The sequence below is a fragment of the Castor canadensis genome, chromosome 8 (genome assembly GCF_047511655.1).
Source record: "Castor canadensis chromosome 8, mCasCan1.hap1v2, whole genome shotgun sequence".
NCBI lineage: Eukaryota > Metazoa > Chordata > Mammalia > Rodentia > Castoridae > Castor > Castor canadensis.
In genome coordinates, this window is record NC_133393.1 from 96,706,506 (window position 1) to 96,729,681 (window position 23,176).

General features: G+C 36.0%; 1 protein-coding gene and 2 pseudogenes across 1 annotated transcript; all 3 read left to right on the forward strand.

The window, feature by feature from the left end:
* The first annotated feature begins 291 nt into the window (after window positions 1–291).
* Window positions 292–1,245, forward strand: LOC109674791 (olfactory receptor 6C2-like; annotated as a pseudogene).
* Window positions 1,246–8,051: 6,806 nt separating this feature from the next.
* LOC109674789 (olfactory receptor 6C2-like) lies at window positions 8,052–8,981 on the forward strand (annotated as a pseudogene).
* An 11,103-nt stretch (window positions 8,982–20,084) lies between these two features.
* LOC109674790 (uncharacterized) lies at window positions 20,085–21,908 on the forward strand. Its single transcript, XM_074081770.1, is given in 3 exon segments — window positions 20,085–20,294; window positions 20,371–21,669; window positions 21,672–21,908. Coding segments are annotated over 3 exon segments (1,587 nt in total). The 5' UTR covers window positions 20,085–20,215; the 3' UTR covers window positions 21,881–21,908.
* The last annotated feature ends 1,268 nt before the right edge of the window (window positions 21,909–23,176 follow it).

Sequence of the window (23,176 nt, forward strand, 5' to 3'; positions counted from 1 at the left end):
AAAATACAAATTAGAATAAAAGTGATGAAAATCGCTCATGTTGGAGTATGGTATGGATAAGTGTTCTGATTTTTTTAAAACATCTTTTAAAATTTCTTAAAATGCCACTGACAATCTATGTTATATGAAATTATATCATGTATAAGCAAGTTAAAGAAAATTTTGTGTATCATATGCATTTGCATAATTTGTTGAGCCATTGATTATTGCAGTGTGATGTTAACAGTACTCTCTTCCAACCAAATACTTGTGAATTATAGCTGTAGAATCAATAGAAATCAGGATTCAATTATGAGAAACCACACTATAACAACATTTATCCTACTGGAACTGACCGATGACCCACACCTGCAGGTTGTCATTTTCATCTTCTTTTTCCTGACCTACATGTTGAGTGTAACTGGGAACCTCACAATCATCTCTCTCACCATCGTGGATTCACACCTTAAAACTGCCATGTACTTTTTGCTACAAAATTTCTCCTTCTTCGAGATCGCATTTACAACTGTTTGTATTCCCAGATACTTGTACAACATATCAGCAGGTTATAAGACAATCATTTATGATGGTTGTATCATTCAAATTTTTTTTACAGATCTTTTTGCTATAACAGAATTTTTTTCTCCTTGCCACCATGTCCTGTGACCGATATGTTGCCATCTGCAAACCCCTGCATTATGTGACCATCATGAACACCAAGGTCTGTAGAAGACTCATCCTTTATTTTTGGACAGCTGGTTGTTGATCCTACTGCCACCATTTAGCCTGGGACTAAATATGGAATTCTGTGACTCTGGTGTTATTGACCATTACATCTGCAATGCATACCCCCTCTTCAAGATCTCATGTACAGAAACATGGCTCTTAGAACAAATGATACTAGTTTGTGCTGAGTTATACTTTATCATAACCCTAGTATGTGTAGTTCTATCTTACACATACATCATTAAGACCATTCTACAATTCCCTTCTGCCCAGCAAAGGAAAAAGGCCTTCTCTACCTTCTCTTCCCACATGATTGTGATTTCCATCACCTATAGAAGCTGCGTCTTCATCTAAGTGAAGTCTTCAGCAAAGGATGCTGTGGCTATCAACAAGGGTGTGACAGTCCTCACCACTTCCATCGCTCTTATGCTGAACCCCTTCATCTACACCTTGAGAAACAAGCAAGTCAAACAGGCCTTCAGTGACTCAGTCAAAAGAATTGTGCTAGGATTAAAGAAGCAAGGAATTTTGTTAAGGTAGAATGATCAAGTTTTCCTTAAATGTATATGCCACTGATAAGCTGTATCTTCCAGATTTTAATTCTTTGCTTTCTAGCAAAAAAAGCTTTATTAGTTTTATATTCATATATTTATTTTTGTCATTTTTCCCACTTACTCACATGTGCATACACTGTTTGGGCCACCTCCCCCTCCCCCACCTCACTTCCAGGCAGAACCTGTTCAGCCCTCTTGTTCTCTGATTTTGTTGAAGAGAAAACTTAAAACATAATAAGAAAGATATAGCATTTTTTGCTAGTTTGAGATAAAGATATCTATACAGAGAGATTCCTAGTGTTGCTTCCATGCACATGTGTATTGCAACCCACATTGGTTCATCTCTACCAGACCTCTTCGCTACTTCCTGATCCCTTCCCATAGTGACCTCTGCCAGTTTAAGATTACTATATTTGGTCCTCTACAATGAGCACATCAACCACAGTCAAGTTTTAGGTTTCCTTCCCCTTCCCTATTCCCCTTAGTATGTGACCCATGTCCAATAATATTACTGCAGTTTGAGCGGTCTATGATCTGCATATGAGGGAGACAATGCAATTTTTGACTTTTGAGCCTGGCTAACTTCGCCTAAGATGATGTCTTCCAGTTCCATCATTTACTTATGAATGACAAAATTTCATTCTTTGTGGCTGAAAAAAATTGCATTGTGTATAAATACCACATTTTCTTAATCCATTCATTGGTAGTGGGGCATCTTGCCTCTTTCCATAGCTTGACTATTGTGAATAGTGCTGCAAAAAACATGGGATGCAGGTGCCTTTGTAACAACCTGAATCGCATTTCTTCAGGTATCCCCTGGAGTGGTATTGCTGGATCATATGGCAGATCTATTTTTAGTTTTTTAAGAAGGCTCCATATTGTTTTCCAGAGTGGTTGTACTAGCTTACATTCCTACCAGCAGTGTATGAGGGTTCCTTTCTCCCCTCAGCATCCTTGCCAACATTTGTTGTTAGTGGTGTTCTTGATGATAGCTATTCTAACAGGAGTGAGGTAGAATCTTAGTGTGTTTTTTATTTTAAGCCAGTCTCTTTGCAGTCATTTTGCAATTGCCTTGGATTCCAGAAAAGACAGAATTGATAACATCTTTATGACAAGGAACCTGAGCCACCTGGAGCTGCCACCCTCCCAGTGAGAACAATTCACATCCCAAACCAGAGTAATCCTCTCAAACAGGAACCAGATTACTCCCTCCAGGTAATAACTTCCCAAAACTGAACCAGACCACCTACCTGACCAAGACTGTTTTGCCAGTGATGACCACATCTGTGACTGGTCTTCTGTCCCCAGTTCTTTTGTCTATTTAAATGTATTGCTCATGTCTGTACCCCAAAGATGGCTGAGGATAAACTGAGTGGTTTCTCTGCCCTCACCATGCCTCTTTACCTGGCATTTAGGGGTGGGTGGCTGGACCTGGCATATGGAATCTCAGGAGTTTGGGCCATGGTCCAAAATTCCGGTTTCATGTACAGAATATGTGTACAATATTCACCCTCCCACATCTTTCCTCACATCTTCCCCCTTCCCTCTGATACCAATCCCCCAGACAGGTGGTCATAGCTATGTGGATTCATATCCTGGTCCTCTATTCTGTTCCACTGGTTTTCATATCTGTTTTTGTGCCAGTACCATGCTGCTTTTATTCACATGGCTCTGTATTATACTTTGAAGTCAGGTATTGTGATACCTTCAACATTGCTCTTTATGCTCAGTGTTGCCTTGGCTATTAGCAGTCTTTTGTGTTTCCAAATGAACTTTAGGGTAGATTTTTCAATCTGTGATGAATGTCATTGGGATTTCTATGGCAATTTCACTGAACATGTAGATTGCTTTTGGTAATATAGCCATTTTTACTATGTTGGTTCTGCCAATTCATGAGCATGGGAGATCTTTTCACCTTCTGTAATCTCCATGAATCTCTTTCTTCAGTGGTTTGTAATTCTCTTGATAGAGGTCATTTACATCTTTTGTTAAGTTTATTCCTAGGTATTTGATTTTTTTGAGGCTATTGTAAATGGAATTGTTTCCCATTTATACTCATGTCATACCATTATTATTATTATTATTATTATTATTATTATTGTTATTGGCAAGATTGTTCTTATGAGTGAAAACATATGCAGAATCTAGACAATATCAGATATATTATGAGCAAAGTGATAATCTCCACTTCCATCCATTTTCTGCAAATGACATCATTTCATTCTCCTTTATTGCTGAACAATACTCCATTGTATATATGGAACACATTTTCTCTATCCAGTCATCAGGTGTTGGGCACTTAGGCTAATTCCATGTCTTGGCAATTATAAACAGTGCTACTCTGAACATGGGTGAGCAGATATCTGTCTTGTATGTTGATTTACATTCCTTTGGATATATTCCCAAGAGTGGTATAGCATGATCACATGGTAGTTCTCTTTTTGAGTTTCTTAAAGAACCTCTATACTGATTTCCACAGTGGTTAGATACATAGATAAAGAGTAAAGTTCAAAAACCTGTGCTAAGTGAAAGATACCAGACTCAAAAGCATATATACTGCATAATTCCTTTCATAAGAAACTCCAAAAAACAGAACAATAGACTTATTATAAATTGAATTGATTATGATAGGAAGCAGATCACGTTCTGTCTGGAGCCTGGTGTAGAGTAAATGATAAGAACAGACATAAAGATGCATTTGGAGGTGATGAAATGTTGTGTCTTTTTTGAGGAGCTGGTTACAGAGGTTAATTTGTTTGTCAAATTGTACAAACAAAATTGATATGTGATGTTCTATATAAATTATTACTCAAAGTCTTCAAATTAAGGTAACAATATCCACACTCTATAAGGAAAAGGATGCATATTCATGACAGAAGTGCATACACAAAAGCACTCATATTCTTGACTTGAAGGGGAATTTTAGTTATTCCATACTATTTAACAAGAACAGTTCTAAAAATAAAATCTAATTTGAACAAAAATTCCTCTGGTGGGATTTGTTATAATTATGAAAAACGGAAAAGAATCTAACATGGTCTAACACAGGTAGAAAACTATAGAACTGCATTGCAACATGGTTATATCAGAAAAGCATAAATATACAACAAAGTTTCATTACTATAGTGGACTGAAGTTCAATGAAATTAAAATGATACATAATGATCATTAAGTTAAAAATAGATCCACGAATATGTAAGTTTAAAATCATATGTGACAATGCACGTACTTCAATATTTGTGCTTATTTAATTTAATGTTCATGCCTTAATAAAAATTTACATGTGACATATATGAATGTATTGGGTGGAGAAAAGGATTGGAAGGATTTGGTAACTTTTAAAAAGTTACATTCCTTGTTCTTTTTCCTTGTGGTTTTTTTTCCATTATTTTATCAAATGTATCATAGGACTATGTAAGTTTTCAGCTGTCTACAGGATAGAAGTAATTAAATGAAACTGGACTAAGTTTTTCTTTTAATTGGATCTTTGTCGTTTTTTCTACCAGTCCTTTAAGTACCCTACAAAATTGATTTTAAATTATTCTGGCACTTTCTCCAGTCTCTAAAGGCTGTATCCCTTTTGCTAATATGTTGTGTTTGATGTGGGCATTTTCCCCAAAGCTCATTACACAGATGATTCTTCAGTAATTTTTGAACCTGGGTTTTCCAGGACTTTTCCATTTACTATTTGGGAAATAGTACCAAATTATACATTGGGAAAATATCTCTAATAGCAAAGACAGTCCAGAATATCAGCTCTTTCACAGCTATTGTTAAGTTCCTTTGCACCAGCATTCATTTTTGATAATGGAAAACAAAGAAAAAATATTTTCTGAGCTTACAAAGGCACATCTACCTATGAGGAAGTTTGCATCATTATTTGAAGATAGAAAATTCATGTCTCTCAAGTTTTCTGTAAGTGTGGTCACAGAATCAATTAGTAGTAAGAAAAAATTTCCAAGTTGATTTTCAATACTATCTTCATTTTAAAGACTGTAGCTGTGAGAATAATTATAGGTCAATGACTCATAGAGGAAGATCTGATTAACTGTCAGAAGCGTAAATACATTTCAGTTGTAGTTTTTGTAAAATTGGTCATATTTGTCCGTGGAAAATAGATTTTTCATGATTGTATAAACCTGAGATATGCGAGTTTTAGTATGTATATTAATGAAGTCATTTATAGAAAGCACTGCTCATATAATTTGTATTCATTGGTATGATAATATTTATATAACAGCAATAGGAAGCCATATAATGGGAGTATAATTTGAACAACATGAAGCAGCAATAACCACCATCTCCAACAAAAAATGTACATAAAATGTGGGGCGGGGATGCAGCTCAGTGGTAGAGTCTTTGCTTAGTATACATAAGGCCCTAGGTCTGAACCTAGCACTGCAAAAAAAATCAACTCAACATTTAGGCCACATGCATCATCTCACTAGAAATCAAATTTTAAATATTTTAAATTGAAACATAATAATATCAATATTACATTATAATATAAGAGTTATCATAGAAGTAAAGTTTCTATGACTAGAAGAAAAAGTGAGTTTATAGCTGAAGACTACTCAATCACTAGGACTATATTAGTGGTCACAGAAAAGCAAAGATCTCTATACATAAAGAAGAAACAGAGTCAGGGAGAGAGGTGGGCTGCAGAAGTGACGTTTCACTGCAAGATCAGTTGTAAAAGTCATGCATGGACCTGCAACCCATGGGAACATCTGAGTTCTCAAGCAAACCACAAGCAAGTGCATGCCCTTTCTCTATAATAATGACTACAACTCCAAGAATTTAACTTTGGAATTTAGACAACTGATCTGAGCTGGAACTGCCCTCCCCTCAACATGGAAGAAATATTTTAAAGAATATATAGGCATGCACACATACTTTTCAAATAAATAAATTGGATCCCTCAGAAAAAAAAAGTAGTGAATATTCCTTTAGTGGAAATACTGATCCAAATTTGAAAATATTTGAGTAGTTAATGAAATATTTAGTTTGTGTTAGCTAAGAAAAAATGCAAAGACAATTTGGTCATAAATTTATAACTGCAAATCTCCTGGCTTCTGGTTTTAATACTTTACCAATAGATGCAAATGTGAAGCAAAATCATTACCAGTGGACACATAACTATTTCTCTGGTAGGAATTTAGGCAAGGAGGAGAAGGCAATTATTGCTTTTTCAGGACTGAAGGTATTGAATATAATGCAGTAATTCAAAACAAACCTCAAAAATAGTCAAAATGTTATAATATATCAAATTAAATAAGTAACTTAAAATACAAGCAACTTTTAGAAAAATCCAAAAACAAAATAATAACAAACCTTCAGGTGGAAAATTTGACTTAAATTTTTACCAGCAAATTTTTAGACATTGAATATATATGTGGAACTGGTACTTACTAGGTGCTGTTCTCATTAAACAGCTTCACTTTGAAACATAAAACAATATACCCTGTCAGAAAAGTAAGATAGGAGTGATAATCAGTTGCTCTGAATGGCAGTCTACTATCTACTAGAGTTTCATTGGGTTTCCAGAAGAATAAATGCTTGCACTGTAAAACCAATCACTGAGTACATGCCAGATGGAAGTGGGACGAGAGAACAGAGAGAAGTGAGGAAAAATTATTGAAGGAAAAACTACTCTATCTAGAGTATCCAAATAAAGAGACCTGACCAAACATATTTGTTTAATTATAGTAAACTCAGAGAATCTAAGTAGGAATGAAGTGTGGACAATTTTATTTTTATAGTGTCCTAGGCTACATTCCTGAGATTTGGGAGAGCAATTATTTTCAGACATTAAGTAATTGGGAATTTGAGAAAATGTCCACTGAGAGTGTTATTGCTAAATTGAAAGGAATTACAAGGGGAGACATAGACTTATGAATACAACAGAGAACAGAGTGAAAAAGTAACACCAGAAATGAGAAATAAAAAGACAAGAGGAAAAATATGTACGTAATGTTATGAGAAAGTGTTATGCAAAATTACACATTCTACATACATAATTCTGCTAGATCATATGAAAAAAAGAGGGTTTTAATTCTTTTGCCCACAAAAAGCATTTCAATAGACAGGTTGGAGCAGAAGTGTGATTACAATATGGTAAAGAGTGAATGCATGGTGATATCAAAAAGAAAATGATGAGGACTAGCACATACAAGATTGAGTGTATTAGTTATCATGGGCTACATGTTTTACTAAACAGAGATATGTCGATATATATGAACTAACTTAGTTTTATAAAATAAAATATTGAAGGAACTATTTATATTTCCATTTTTATCTGATAAAGTGAAATTCCAGCAAAAGCAAACAATGCCAGGTGCTGACGGCTCACGAGATCAGGATTATGGTCCAAGGCCAGTCAGGCAAATTGTTTGCAAGATCCATCTCCAAAATAACCAATGCAAATGAACTGGAGGTGTGACTCAAGTGCCTGCTTTGCAAGTGCAGAGCCCTAAGTTCAAACTCCACTCCCACTACCACCCTAAAAAGCAAGCAGTGCTTGGGAATGTGACTATATATTAAACAAGATTTTCTTGTGTGTATTTAATAACATGGGTACAAGGATGTTAAAATATGTTTCAAAAAATGCCACGGCAGAATCTATTATATGAATGATATCATTTATAAACAATTAAAGGAAATTTTGTATGTCAAATGCATTTGCCTAATTTATTGAGCCACTGATTATTCCCATGTGATGTTAACACTACTCTCTTCAAACCAAATCTTCTGAATTATAGAGGCAGATTGAATAAAAGTCAGGATTTAATTATGAGAAACTACACAACAACATTTATCCTACTGGGGCTGACTGATAACCCACAACTGCAGATTGTCATTTTCATCTTCCTGTTCCTGACCTACATGGTGAGTGTAACGGGGAACCTCACAATCATCTCTCTCACCATCGTGGATTCACACCTTAAAACTGCCATGTACTTTTTCCTACAAAATTTCTCCTTCTTAGAAATCTCATTTACAACTGCTTGTATTCCCAGATACTTGTACAACATATCAGCTAGTGATAAGACTATCACCTATGACAGTTGTTTCACTCAAATTTTTTTTATTGATCTTTTTGGTGTAACAGAATTTTTTCTCCTTGCCACCATGTCCTATGATAGATACATTGCCATCTGCAAACCTTTGCATTATGTGACCATAATGAACACCAGGGTCTGTAGAAGACTCGTCCTTTATTGCTGGACAGCTGGTTTCTTGGTCATACTCCCCCCACTTAGCTTGGGACTAAATCTAGAGTTCTGTGACCCTGTTATTGACCATTACCTCTGTGATGCATACCCTCTCCTCAGAATCTCATGCACAGAAACATGGTTTATAGAGCAGGTGGTCATAGTCAGTTCTGTGTTAACCTTTATCATAACCCTAGTATGTGTAGTTCTGTCCTACACATACATCATTAAGACCATTCTACAATTCCCTTCTGCCCAGCAAAGGAAAAAGGCCTTCTCTACCTTCTCTTCCCACATGATTGTGATTTCCATCACCTATAGAAGCTGTGTCTTCATCTAAGTGAAGTCTTCAGCAAAGGATGCTGTGGCTATCAACAAGGGTGTGTCAGTCCTCACCACTTCCATCGCTCTTATGCTGAACCCCTTCATCTACACCTTGAGAAACAAGCAAGTCAAACAGGGCTTCAGTGACTCAGTCAAAAGAATTGTGTTAGGATTAAAGAAGTAAGGAATGTTGGTAATGTAGAATGATCAAGTTTTCCTTAAATATATAAGCCACCTATAAGCTGTATCTTCAAGATTTTAATCCTTTGCTTCCTAGCAAAGAATTTTTATTAGGTTTATACTTATCAGAGTTTAATATTATAAACTTCCATGAAACAAAGAATGACTTCACACCTAAGCGAACATTAATAAAGTTTTATTAAAAAGCCATGGAGGCCACCTTAATATTTGAGAATAAATAATTATGCATATGTCTATTCTAACTCTTGCTTTGGAGTGTCTTTTTTATTCCAAGAACCATTCTGTGATACAGTTGTCCTTCAGTATCCTTGAAGAGTTGGTTCCAAGAAATCACATGAGTAAACCATAATGCATGAATGTTCAAATCCCTCACATTAAATGGTGCACTATTTGCACATAAATTACATGCCTCCTCCACACACTTTAAGTCATCTCCAGATTATTTACTATAACTAACACAGCATAAAATCTACATCAGTGGTTTTTGTATTGTATTGTTTAGGGAATTATCACAAGAGAATAATATTACCAGAGAATGATTATTACAAGAGATCATTTTCACTACACATATAATGTTTTTTATGAACAAGAGACCTATTTTGTAATTTATTACTCTGAATTGTTTTCTGGTCAATAAATCAACAATTTTTGTGACTTAGACTCTCAGATTAGTGACAAAACTCAAGGTGCAAACATTATTTACTGAGATTTTTATTATTATTATTATTATGTTGGGTGTGGATACCCTGTGGCATTTACAAAGGTTCTTACAATGCATCAAATATATCATATTTAATTCACCCCCTCCACTGCTCTCTTTCATCCTTCCTCCCTGAACTCCTCAAGCACTTTCAACAGGTATCATTTTTTCCATTTACATACATACACGTATAATTTCTGTGCAATATTTTCCATCCATAGATGTTTCAACGCAAGGATGCGTAACCTATGGATATGTAGGACCTGCTCTCCTTCATTTTTTAATATAAACAATAAAGCAATGAAGACAAATGGTTTTAGGACAATGGATTTCATATTAAACATGATATTTAAATCTTAAATAATACTATTAATTGCTTTATCTTTTATTATAGTGACAATGATTGCCAGAGATCCATTTGGAAAATTACTAGAATCTAATAACTTTTCATCATATGTAATAATAAATTTAAAACATTTTTTTAGTTTATCTTCATTTTACAGACAGTAAATTAACATGCAAAACAAATAATGCTAGCAAGAGATAATATCACTATGTAATCTCATATAAATATATTATATATATACATATATAATCTAATAGTATTTTTCATACTGATGCTCCACTAATGCACTTTCCAGCATTAAGATATCCTTAAGTACACCTGAGGATAATAAAACATACCAAATAGGAATTTTATTTAATTAAAACCAAATGTTGAATAATTTAAGAGAAAATATGTATAAAATACAGCATGCTGTTTTAACATATCATGAAAGGCTTATATTTGATATAAAAATAAAAACATACTTTAATATAGAACAGTAAAGAGCCAAAAACCTTAAATAGAAAATTGAAGTCAATAGCATATACACAGTATCTCTTAGAAAGTAGTTAAAAGTGGAATTATTTTTGAACTGGTATACAGAATTCAACACCTGAATATAATAATTGTTCAGGTTCCCAGGGAAATTGCAGATGAAACCAAAGCAATGTACTTAGGACAACCACTAGCAATAATGTATATAAAATAAAGACCTCTTTTTTTTTTTAATGGTACTGGGGATTGAACTCAGGATTCATGCTTGCAAAATAGTATGACAGGCACTCTACCACTTGAGCCATGTCTCCAACCCCAAACTTTTCAAAAGAAAACCATCACCCACAATCAATTACTTTTATTTTTTGTTGCTTTTTTTTTTCATTATTGTTGTACTTGGGGTACATTGTGGCATTTACAAAAGTTCTTACAGTGTGTCATAGTTGAATTCATTCCACCCATCATTCTCCTTTTCCTCCTCCCTGCATTCCTGGAATAGTTTCAACAGGTCTCATTTTCCCCTTTTAATACATGAGTACATAATATTTCACCATATTCACTAACCAAATACTTTTAAATGTACAAGACTCTGTGTTGATGGTAGACAGATAGATAGCTACATAGATAGACAGATAAATGATAGATAGATAATAGAAATATATAGATGATAGATGATGAGATGATGATGAAGACAGATAGACAGAGATAGATACATAAACAGATAGATTGATTGATTGACAGATAGATAGATGATAGATAAAAAAGACTCCATGTTAAATATTGAGTCACCTTGAACCATGGTTCCTTCAATCAAAACCTATTTATATGCTCTATCCTAATGGCCCCTCAAGGTTGTTCCATAAATTCATCTTCTTTAACAATATGATAAGGAGTGTAGGGAGTATTGGTTTTGTTTGGCCATGATAAAAATGCTATACATATTTGATGGATAAAACACAATGCAGAAAGGGAACCCTGGTACATTGTTGGTATATAAATGTAAATTGGTACGGCCTTTAAGGAAAACAATATGGTGTTGCCATTTCTCCTCATCATTTAATTGCCTCAAGTATTTTGTTGTTGGAACATGAAGCTGGCAAATATAGGTTCTTATATAAGAAAGGCAGGAGAATCAAATCAGCAGGAGAGGTGAAAACAAGACAAGAGGTTGGAGTAATACAAGGAAAGGACAATGAGCCAAGAATTCACACAAGCCTTGCAACCTGAAAAAGGTAAATAAATACTTTCATTCCTGAAGCCTTTGAAATGTAGGTACTTGTGCCAACAATTTGATTTTGGACTTCTGATTTCCATCATTGTAAGAGAATAATTTATGTTGTTTTAAACCACTAAGTTGGTGGTTATTTATTTCAGAAAAAATAGAAACCTAACACATAAAGAAAAATGTACATTTCTTGCCTTCTAGTTTTGAAATCTTTATTTATTAATTTATTTCAGTTACTCCATAAACATATACTGTAGTTCCTAGACACAAATCACAGTACTAAATCCTGGGGGAAGGGATATAACATACACCATATCTCTTGCTCCTTAGCTATTGTTTGCATAATTATTCATCAAGGAATGTGAAAGCAATAATGACAAGCAACTACACACTCAACTCTGCTGTAGTGACCAGCTGAGGTTATTGAAGAAGTAAGCAATTCCATCTCTCATAAACAGTTGATAGATGGATAAATTGGTTCAAATACTTTAGTAAACTTTTGGCCAGACTTATGAATGTTCAATATATGCCCACCACATGAATCAAAAAATTCCACTACTTTGGCTTAGCACAACACAAAAAATGCACATAAGTTCACAAAACATGTACAAGAATTATATGAATAATATTATTCCATAGCCAAACCACAATTGAAGCAATGAAAACACCATCATCATTAAAATGAGTGAAATCATGTTTATGAAATGGAAAATGATATAACAAATTAAAAGAACAAACTAGTTATGAACTGAATGTTGTATATAAATCTTCAGTACATTATATTGAATTAACTAATTTGGACAAAAAGAAGTGCATACTATAGGATCCCAAATATATGAAGTTAAAGAAAGGGAAAAAGCAACCATTAGTAATAGAAATGCAAGTAGTGGTCATTTCTGTGGAAGGTGACACTTATAAAAAGAGAACAGTTAATCTTTTGAAGTGATTGAAATATTCTATATTTATTTATAGCAAAGTATTCATCTATAAGCATCAATGAAAAGTATTAATTGTAGACAGTGTGAACTTTACCTAATTATAAAATAAAACCTAAAAGAAGAAAAATGCCAGTTGTAAAAACAACATGGACACAAGGAATGTTTACAATAAAAATATTCATAATTTATAAGAAAACCATAATTTCAGTATGTATTCATTAAAACTAAAACATAACTTAATTTGAGCCAAATAATACACTTTCAGCAATCTCCTCCACAAAGAAAAATAACTAACCACACTTCAAGGACAATTTAAGGAGGCAGAACACCAGAGCTCAGCAGGGGTAACAGAAGTTCTGTATGGCACAGAAACTTGAGGTAGCTGCAGAATGGAGAATGAAGCATCTGGTAGCTGTAACTTGGCTCTCTGGCCATAACTGAAAGGTAAGATCCTCAACCACCCTAATTATTGTCATAATCACTACCAGTCTTAGCTATAGGAGAGTCCCACAGTTATCACATGCCCTGAGTTCAGTTTGAGTGGATGCTTAGATCCTATACAGCAGCACTGCTACAGAGAAGAAATGCACATTGCATCCCCTCTACTACCAAGGACTCAAGATGCTACAGCAGCTACAGTGTCTTCTTGAAAACGAAGCCACTACTAGAATGCATCCTGCCCTAAAGGCCAGTAGGCAGCACATCTTCCCATCCCTGAGGGCCTGCTGTCATTCCACCATACTCACACAAAAGATCGCAATTCCCAACTAGACCCAGTGGTGCAGTCATGATTCTAGCTCCCAAGCCTACATAATACCTCTCATTTCAAGGAACAAGTGGTCCATCTTGGCCAAAAGTCTTCACCCATGACCAGGACTGACATGTACCAGGGCCAAAAAACCATAAATGCCATCCCCATCACAAGTCCTCCTCTAGCACTAAGAGATGATCCTATGTGGGGCCTAGGAACTGACCCAATTGACAGTTCACAATCTTGGTGAAGACACCTCCACCACCATCATCTCTATCACACCATGACTCACCCAATAGAGTCTGAGCACCAGCCCATTCATCAGTCCCCACCCCCAGCAAGGTCCATACCTATTTTCACAAATACATTAAGTCTATCCCAGTGAAACACATTCAAGATACCACTATATTTACTATAGCTGAAGAACTCACATGGAAACTATACTACCACACCCACCCAAAACCAAATCCAAAACATCCTAACCAAATGACATACTATGATCATCTACAAGAAAAATACTTTCCCTAAAACAGCTATTTCAAAATTAGGTAAGGTAACTCTTCTACCAGATGCCCAGATATTAATGCAATATACACACACGTATATGAACACACACACAAAACATGAAAAAGCAAGGAAACATGATGCTTCCAAAGTAACAAAATAACTTTAAGTTGAAGACATCAAAGAAAAATAAATGTATGAAATGCCACAAAAGGAATTCAAAATATTGTACTTAAGGCATTCAGAAAAACACAAAAGAATAGAGGTAAATAATTCAGTGAAATAAAGAAAACATGATCAGAATGAAAAACTTGATTTTAGTAGGTATTACCAAAAAAAAAAGAACTAACAAATATCTTGGAACTGAAGATCAATGAACAAAATTTAAAAATTGAGAGCTTTAGTAAAAACACATGACTGAAAATTTTCTGAACTTCAAAACAGACCTTTAGCTCAGTATTGTCTTGGCTATTTGTAGTCTTTTGTATTTCCAAATGAACTTTAGGATAGATTTCTCAATTGTCTTGATGAATGTCATTGGGATTTTGAAGGGAATTGCATTAAACATATAGACTGCTTTCAGTAGTATAGCCATTTTTACTATGCTGATTCTACCAATCTATGAACACCGGAAATCTCTCCACCTTCTGTAGTCTTCCTCAATCTCTGTCTTCAGTGGTTTGCAGTTCTCCTTATAGAGGTCATTTACATCCTTTGTTAAGTTTATTCCTAGGTATTTGAATTTTTTTGAGGCTATTGTAAATGGAATTGTTTCCCTATATTCTTTCTCAGTTTGTTCATTGTTGATGTATAGAAAGGCTACTGATTTTTGTAAGTTGATTTTGTATCCTGCTACATTGCTGAAGCTGTTTATGGTATCTAGGAGTGCTTGGGTAGAGTTTTTTGGGTATTTGAGATATAGGATCATGTCATCTGCAAATACTTCAACTATTTTTTTACCTATTTGTATTCCTTTTATTTCTTCTTCTTGCCTTACTGCTCTGGCTAGGAATTCCAGGACTATGTTGAGTAAGAGTGGGGAGATTCTTACCCTTGTCCTAGTTTCTGATTTTAGGGTAATGGTTTCAGTTTTTCCATTAAATATGATGTTGGCTGTAGGTTTTTCACATATACTCTTTATAATGTTGAGGTGGAGGTACATTCCTTCTATTCCTAGTTTTCTTATAGTTTTTATCATGAAGTGATATTGAATCTTATCAAAGGCTCTTTTTGCATCTATTGAGATGATCATGTGGTTTTTGTCTTGCTTCTATTAATGTGCTATATTACATTTATTAATTTTCATATGTTGAACCATCCCTGCATCCCTGGGATGAAGCTGACTTGGTTGTGGTGAATGACCTTTCTGATACGTTGTTGGATTTGGTTTGTCATTTTTTACTGAGGATTTTTGCATCAATGTTCATTAAGGAGATTGGCTTATATTTCTCCTCATTCCATGCCCTTCTTTCTTTTAAGGCTTCTGTTGAGAAATCTGCTGTTATTTTGATGGGTTTACCTTTATGGGTTATTTGTTTTTCCTCTCTTACAGCTTTCAATATTATTTCTCTGTTCTCTGTGCTTGTTGTTTTAATGACAATGTGCTATGGGGAGGTTCTATTTTGGTTGAGTCTGTTTGGTGTCCTGGAGGCTTCCTGTACCTGAATGGGCAAAACTTTCTCGAGATTTGGGAAAATTTCTGTTATTATCTTATTGAATATATTACATATCCATTTGGCTTGGACCTCTTCTCCTTCTTCAATGCCCATGATTCTCAGTTTTGGTCTTTTGATGGAGTTGCTGAGTTCTTGCATATTCCTTTCATAGTTCTTGAGTTGTTTGACTAAGAATTCTTCTGTTTTTTTCTTTAATTTCTATTATATCTTCGAGCTCTGAGAGTCTGTCTTCTACTTTTCCTAGTCTGCTAGAGTGACTTTCCACTGTGTTTTTTGTTACATTAAAGGGACTTTATTTTCAGGATTTCTGTTTGATTCTTTTTTCTGAGGTTTTCCACATCTTTGTTCAACTTGTTTTATATCTTTAATTCATATACCTCTTTTTTTATAGTGTCCTTTGTTTCACTTTGGTGTTTTCTGAAGTCCTCTCTGAGTTCTTTTTTTTTATTTTCTGTATCTTGTCATGTTCTTATTTTTGGTGTCTTGAAATTTCTTGAGTGTATCTTGTACATTCTGGTTAACCATGTCTGGTATCTTCTCCATGAGTTTCTCAGTGATTTCTTCCAAGATTCCCTCTTTGAGAGTTTTTTTGTGGATATCACTGGGCTCCTCAGTGACATTTATCATTGTTTTGTTGTGGTCAGGAACTGTGTATCCATTTCCTTCATTTCCCACTGAATCTTCTATTGAATTTTTTTTTTGAGGAATGAGGTTTCCATCCCTTCCTCTTCCCATTGCTGCACTTGGTGCTCTTGATAGGCTAGTTGGTGGTTTTAATTGCCTGTTTTCTTTCCCTTGATTTAATTTTTGTGTTGTGACTAACTTGGTTGTTAGCTAAGTTGATGTGCTCTTTCTGTCCCTGGCCTGGAGATGTAATTTACCAATAATGATGTCACAGTTTCAATGCCAGACTAGTTGCTCATATATTATATAGAAGACTCCTTGGTGATGATATCTATAAACAGTGGGAGTTGTGAGGGTAATAATTATTTGGCTACATATAGAAATTTGGGTATTTGGTAAAGGTGGCACTAAAAGGGGAGGCAGGAATAGGGTGGGAAGAGGTATGGGTGCTGCTGGGTTTTGTGGCCTTGTGTGTGTTTTGGTATATTTCTGTTGTTGTAGTGGAGGGTGCTTGTGTCAGGGATTACAAGGGGGTGGGGTTGTGTATAGTTGGTACAGTAGGCAAGTCAACAGGTGGTGAGTGTGTAAGAGGGAGGGGTAGTGTGGTGACAGGTTGGGGAAGGATAGGAGGGAGAGGTGAAGACAGAGGGAGAAAGTCTATATGAAGCGGCAGAAAGAGTAGTTGGGAGGGAGAACAATAGATTGTAGCCCAGGAAAAGGAAAGAAAGTGAAAGGGATAAGAATAGAGATAAGAAAATAGTGATGGTGAAGTTACTATACAGAAAATAAACAAAAAAAACCACCAAGCACAGAAAAAGCAAAAATTTCCATCTGCATGGTAAAAGTTCTGGAGGTATTCCTTAAGCATCTAATCCTGGTATTGGCATGCAAGCAGGAGCTCTGATGTTTTGCCAGGTGACTGGCTTGTGAGTAGTTTTTTCCTTCTGTCCACAGGGAAAATTATAATTGGAAGCTGAGGCAACTCTGCCAGTTCCTGCAGGGTGGTCAGAGTTGTTGTTTTCACCAAGCAGAAGCTGCATTGCCCAACAGCTGCAATTCTGTTTGGTTAGCTCCTCCCCCTGCAAGGTGGGGCAATTCAGCTTTGAATACTGCCCTCTGTCCCAGAAGATCAGCTCTGGGATCCACCACCTGCCCCACTTAAGGAGATAGACCTGTCACCCCACCCATGTTCTCAGCCTTTGTGCCTCTCTGGACCTCTGCTCACTGATTACAGCTCCTTTGGGAGGTTGGCTTATTGCCCCAACCTTGCCTTCAGCATTCACACTTCTCCCAACCTCTGCTCAGTGCTAGCAGCTTCTCTTAGAGGTTGGCTTGTTGCCCCACTCCTGCTCTCAGCCTTTGTTGCTTTTCCTGTGTTTGTTCATTGAGAGATCAGCATTGAGAGTTTGGCTCCTTGCCCACTCCCATTCTCTAGGGCAGGTTCTGCTGTCACTGTTAAGAGTTCACTGGTTATACTTTTCAGTTTTGTTGGGAGAGGGGGGTTCATTCTGCCCAGGGGCTGCACTGGATTATTTCCTGGTTGTAGGTAGGGGAGTCATGTGTGGTGTGTGATGCTCACCTGCTTGTTCTGCAGATTCACACAAGCAGCTTTGGAACTGGCCAGCAGGGAGAAGTGGCGTGGCATAGGGAGACTTTCCACGGGTTAAGGGACCAGGATGTTGCAGTGTGATTCTGATTGATACTGTCTTCTGCTTGTTGGGGCAAAAGAAGAAAGAAAGAAAGAAAGAAAGAAAGAAAGAAAGAAAGAAAGAAAGAAAGAAAGAAAGAAAGAAAGAAAGAAAGAAAGAAAGAAAGAAAGAAAGAAAGAAAGAAAGAAAGAAAGAAAGAAAGAAAGAAAGAAAGAAAGAAAGAAAGAAAGAAAGAAAGAAAGGAAGAAAGAAAAGAAAGAAACCAGGGGACTTTTCTCCAAGGTGGGACATGCTTCACTGGCTATGCCACATGGGATTTTTGAGAATGTTAGGTGCAATTGAAGGCTGATTTAAGTGCCAGTCCTTGAATTTTATGTGCACCTCATGTGATGGCAGTTATCATTTTGGCTAGAAGCAATCAGAATTACCCAAGTGTAGCTCTGATGTCTCAAGTTGGTTTCTGGAGTCACAGAGCTTAGGATTTCTGATTCTCTACCCTAACCACCATCTTTGATCCTCTCCAATTTTTAGGTCAGATATAGACTTCTCATACAGGAAGCATTTAGAGTGCCAAACGGTCAAAGACTTGAAAAAAAAACTCTCCATATCACCTTACAGTTAAAATGCCAAGACAAGAGAACAAAAATGTACATTGAAAACTGTAAGAGAAAAATGGCAACTTATTCTCAAAGGCAAACACATCATTATTACCTTCTCAACAGAAACCCTATAATCCAGGAAAGAATAAAAATATATTTCAAGCTGTGAAAAAAATAATTGCTAATTAAGATTACTATATCCAGCAGTTATCATTCAAAATAATCATAGGCTAAATCAATATACCTTCTTAGCCTATATGACAGAAGATATTTACAGGAATACTACACATAGAGAAGGAAGAAAGACATTCACAAGCATAAGAGTTCATGAAAGAATAAATTTCATAAGAGGAATAGTTGAATTTATGAGAATTGGAAAATAATCAAACATATTCGACACATCAAACTAGCAAAATCCTAATATGAATAAGGGCAAAAGATAAGAGCAAACAATATTCAAATCCATCAGGAAATAAAGCCAAAAAAATCACAAGAATCAGCAAATGCTTCTCAATAATAATCTAAATTTGAATGGTTTTAACTCTCCAATCAAGAGACACAAACTGACCAATTGGATTTAAAAACAGAATCCAATTTGTCTACAACAAACACACCTCGCTGGTAAAGACACACACAGATTAAAAGTGAAAGAATAGAAAACTATACCAAGTGAGTGGAAGCCAAAGCAAGCAGGAGTAGCTATATTCACATCTGACAAAGTGGACTTCAAGCCAAAATTAGTCAGAAGAGATAAGGACACTACACATTAATAAAGGGAACACTCAAACAAGAAGATATAATGAAGCCAGGTCTGGTAACTCAGCCTGTGGAGATCAGGAGAATAATGGAACAAGGGCAGCCTGGGAAAAAAGTCATAATACCCCATCTCAACCAATAAAAGCTAAAGTGACAGAGGTCAATATGGGAAAGGGATCAGGAACTAGTGAAAAAGTCAGGTAGAGATGAAACAATGTGGGTTGTAACACACTTGTACATTGAAGAAATGCTACAAATCTCTCTGTATAGCTATTCTTATCTCAACTACCAAAAATGCTTTGTCTTTCTTATTATTGCTCATGTCTTCTCTTCAACAAAATTGGAAAAAAGGGCAGAACAGCTTCTGCCTGGAAGTGAGGGGGGCTTGGGGGAAGAGGGAAGGTGCAGGGGGCAAGGGGGAGAAATGGCCCAAACAGTGTATGCACATGTGAATAAATAAATAAAAATTTTTTTAAAAAGTCAATGGAGAGATCAATTTTAACCAAAAATATATATATATATTAAATAATATATATAATAATATTTACTATATATTTGTATTATTATATATTATTTAATATACATTGGCTAATATATAAATAATATATATAATATATATTAAATATATATAGTTATATTTATATATTTTGTACATATAGTACAGAGTCACAGTAAAAGAAACAGCATGGTACTGGCACAAAAATAGACATGAAGAAAATGGGACAGAGTAGAAGACTCAGAAACAAATCCACACAGTTACAGCCATTTGATTTTTGTCAAATGGTACTGGGAAAGCTGGATATCCACCTATAGAATGATCAAACTAGCTTCCGGGTCTGGGGGTTTTAGGTTCTGGGTTGGTGGGGTCAGAATGGGCGGGGGCTCCTTCCTTCTGGACTGCTGGGGTTGCGGGGTGCCTTGTGTGCATGCCCCCCAAACAGATTTCTGATCCCCAGCCTGACTGTGATCATTGTGATGGAACAAGGGAAAGAACAGTTGCTCCCAGATTCTGATGGCTTCACAAAGAAGGAAAATTTTAAAAGCTCCTTTACATGTGAGGGATTAAGAAGATGACTGAGTGCTTGGAGCATTTGTTACAAGATGTACTTGAGAATATGTAGAAAGAACAGATGAAAGTAAGAATAATTTGGGAGCTCTTCAGCACAATAATCCTGAGGCAGATGAGCTTAAAGAGAGAGCTCTAAAATGGTGTAAAGGACGTGGTCTACAGCATTCTAAGCATGAGGACACCAAACAAGTGCCAATGATAAGGTCTGTAGAAGATGAAATTTGGTGTCACAATTCCTGTGAGAATGAGGGCGAGTCAGAGATTCGGAGAAATTCTACAGGGAAAGAAAAGGAAAAACCCCACCACAGGGAATGGGATCCAGGAGAACATGACAATGATTCTGTCCAGTTGAATTCATCCTTTGGAGATAAACCCTACAAATGTCCTAAATGTTGGAAAGGTTTCGGTAATAGTTCTCATTTGCGTACTCACCAGAGAAGTCACTCAGGAGAAAAGCCTTATAAATGCTCTGAGTGTGAGAAATGCTTTTGTAACAGTTCTCACCTGATTCAGCATCTAAGAACACACACAGGAGAGAAGCCCTACCAGTGTGCTGACTGTGGGAAAAGCTTCAGCAATACTTCCCATCTTATTATCCATGAGAGGACTCACACGGGAGAGAAACCCTATAAGTGTCCTGCGTATGGAAAGAGTTTCAGTAGCAGCTCTCACCTTATTCAGCATCACCGTTCACATACAGGTGAAAAACCGTATGAGTGTTCTGTTTTTGGAAAAGGCTTCAGCCACTGCTATGTTCTAGTAGAACATCAGAGAACCCACACTGGAAAAAAACCCTATAGATGCCCAGATTATGGAAAGAGTTTTACTCAGAGTTCCAGCCTGATTCGTCACCAGCGGACACACACAGGTGAGAAGCCATACAAATGTCATCAGTGTGGAAAAAGCTTTGGTTGTAATTCTACTCTAATAAAGCATCAGAGAATACAAACAGGAGAAAAACCCTATCACTGTCCAGAATGTGGAAAGAATTTTAGTCGAAGTTCAAACATTGTAACACACCAAAAAACACACACAGGAGAGAAATCTGAAAGAAATTCTAAATATGAAGAAAGTTTGCATCAAAGCTGCAATGTGATAGAAAAATATAGAGTTCAAGATGGAGAAAAACCATATAAATGCTATGTATGAGGGAAGAGCTTTGGTCTTAGCTCCCACCTCATTAGACATCAGAGAACACATACAGGTGAAAAGCCTTACTGATGTTCTAAGGGCTGGAAAACCTTCAGTCAGAGCTCCACCCTGGCAATTCACCAAAGGACACACACAGGAGAGAGACCTTATAAATGCCCCGAGTGTGGTGAGTGCTTCAGTCAGAGCTTTAACCTTATCAGGCACCAGAGAACCACATAGGAGAAAAGCCTTACAAATGTGCCAGCTGTGAGAAATGCTTCAGCAGAAATGCCTACCTCAATCAGCATCAGAAAACTCACATAGAAGAGTCTTCAGAAGTTCCCGAGGTGGTGAGGTTTCCTCAGAAATGGACTTGGAAAAGCTGTTCAGGGGAAATGGCCATCATCCCTTCATTGTCAATCTCAAATTCATCTTCCTGAGTTTCAGAGTCTGGTGGTTTTTCTTTCTTCCTTAACTGAGCCATTATAATTAAAGTTCTCTATCATCAAAAAAAAATCAGACTAGATCCTTATCTCTTATCCTCATACAAAAATTAATTCAAAATGAATCAAGGTTAATGCAACACCTAAAACAATGAATCTACTAGAGAAAAACATAATGAACATCACAGACTACTTCGAGAACCTATATTCAAATAAATTTGAAAATCTTAAAGAAATGGACAGATTTCTAGATACATATGATCATCCAAAACTGAACCAAGTTGAAATTAATCACCTGAATAGATCTATAACACAAAATGAAATTGAAGCAGAAATCAAGAGTCTCCCCAAAAAGAAAAGTCCAGGACCTGATGGATTCTCTGCTGAATTCTATCAGACCTTTAAAGAAGAACTGATGCCAACCCTCCTTAAACTATTCCACTAAATAGAAAGGGAAGGAAAACTGCCAAGCACATTTTATGAAGCCAGTATTACACTTATCCCAAAACCAAGCAAAGACACCTCCAAAAGGAGAACTACAGACCAATCTCCTTAATGAACATTGATGCAAAAATCCTCAACAAAATAATGGCAAACAGAATTCAACAGCACATCAAAAAGATTATTCACTACGACCAAGCAGGCTTCATCCCAGGGATGCAGGGGTGGTTCAACATATGAAAATCAATAAACGTAATAAACCACATTAAGAGAAGCAAAGACAAAAACCACTTAATCATCTCAATAGATGCAGAAAAAGCCTTTGATAAGATCCAACACCATTTCATGATAAAAGCTCTAAGAAAACTAGGAATAGAAGGAAAGTACCTCAACATTATAAAAGCTATATATGACAAACCTACAGCCAGCATTATACTTAATGGAGAAAACCTGAAACCATTCCCTCTAAAATCAGGAACCAGAAAAGGATGCCCACTATCTCCACTCCTATTCAACATAGTACTGGAATTCCTAGCCAGAGCAATTAGGCAAGAAGAAGGAATAAAAGGAATAGAAATAGGTAAAGAAACTCTCAAAATATCCCTATTTGCAGACGACATGATCCTATACCTTAAAGACCCAAAAAACTCTACTCAGAAGCTTCTAGACATCATCAATAGCTATAGCAAGGTAGCAGGATATAAAATCAACATAGAAAAATCATTAGCATTTCTATACACTAACAATGAGCAAACTGAAAAAGAATGTATGAAAACAATTCCATTTACAATAGTCTCAAAAAAAAATCAAATACCTAGGTGAATGACCTAACAAAAGATGTGAATGACCTCT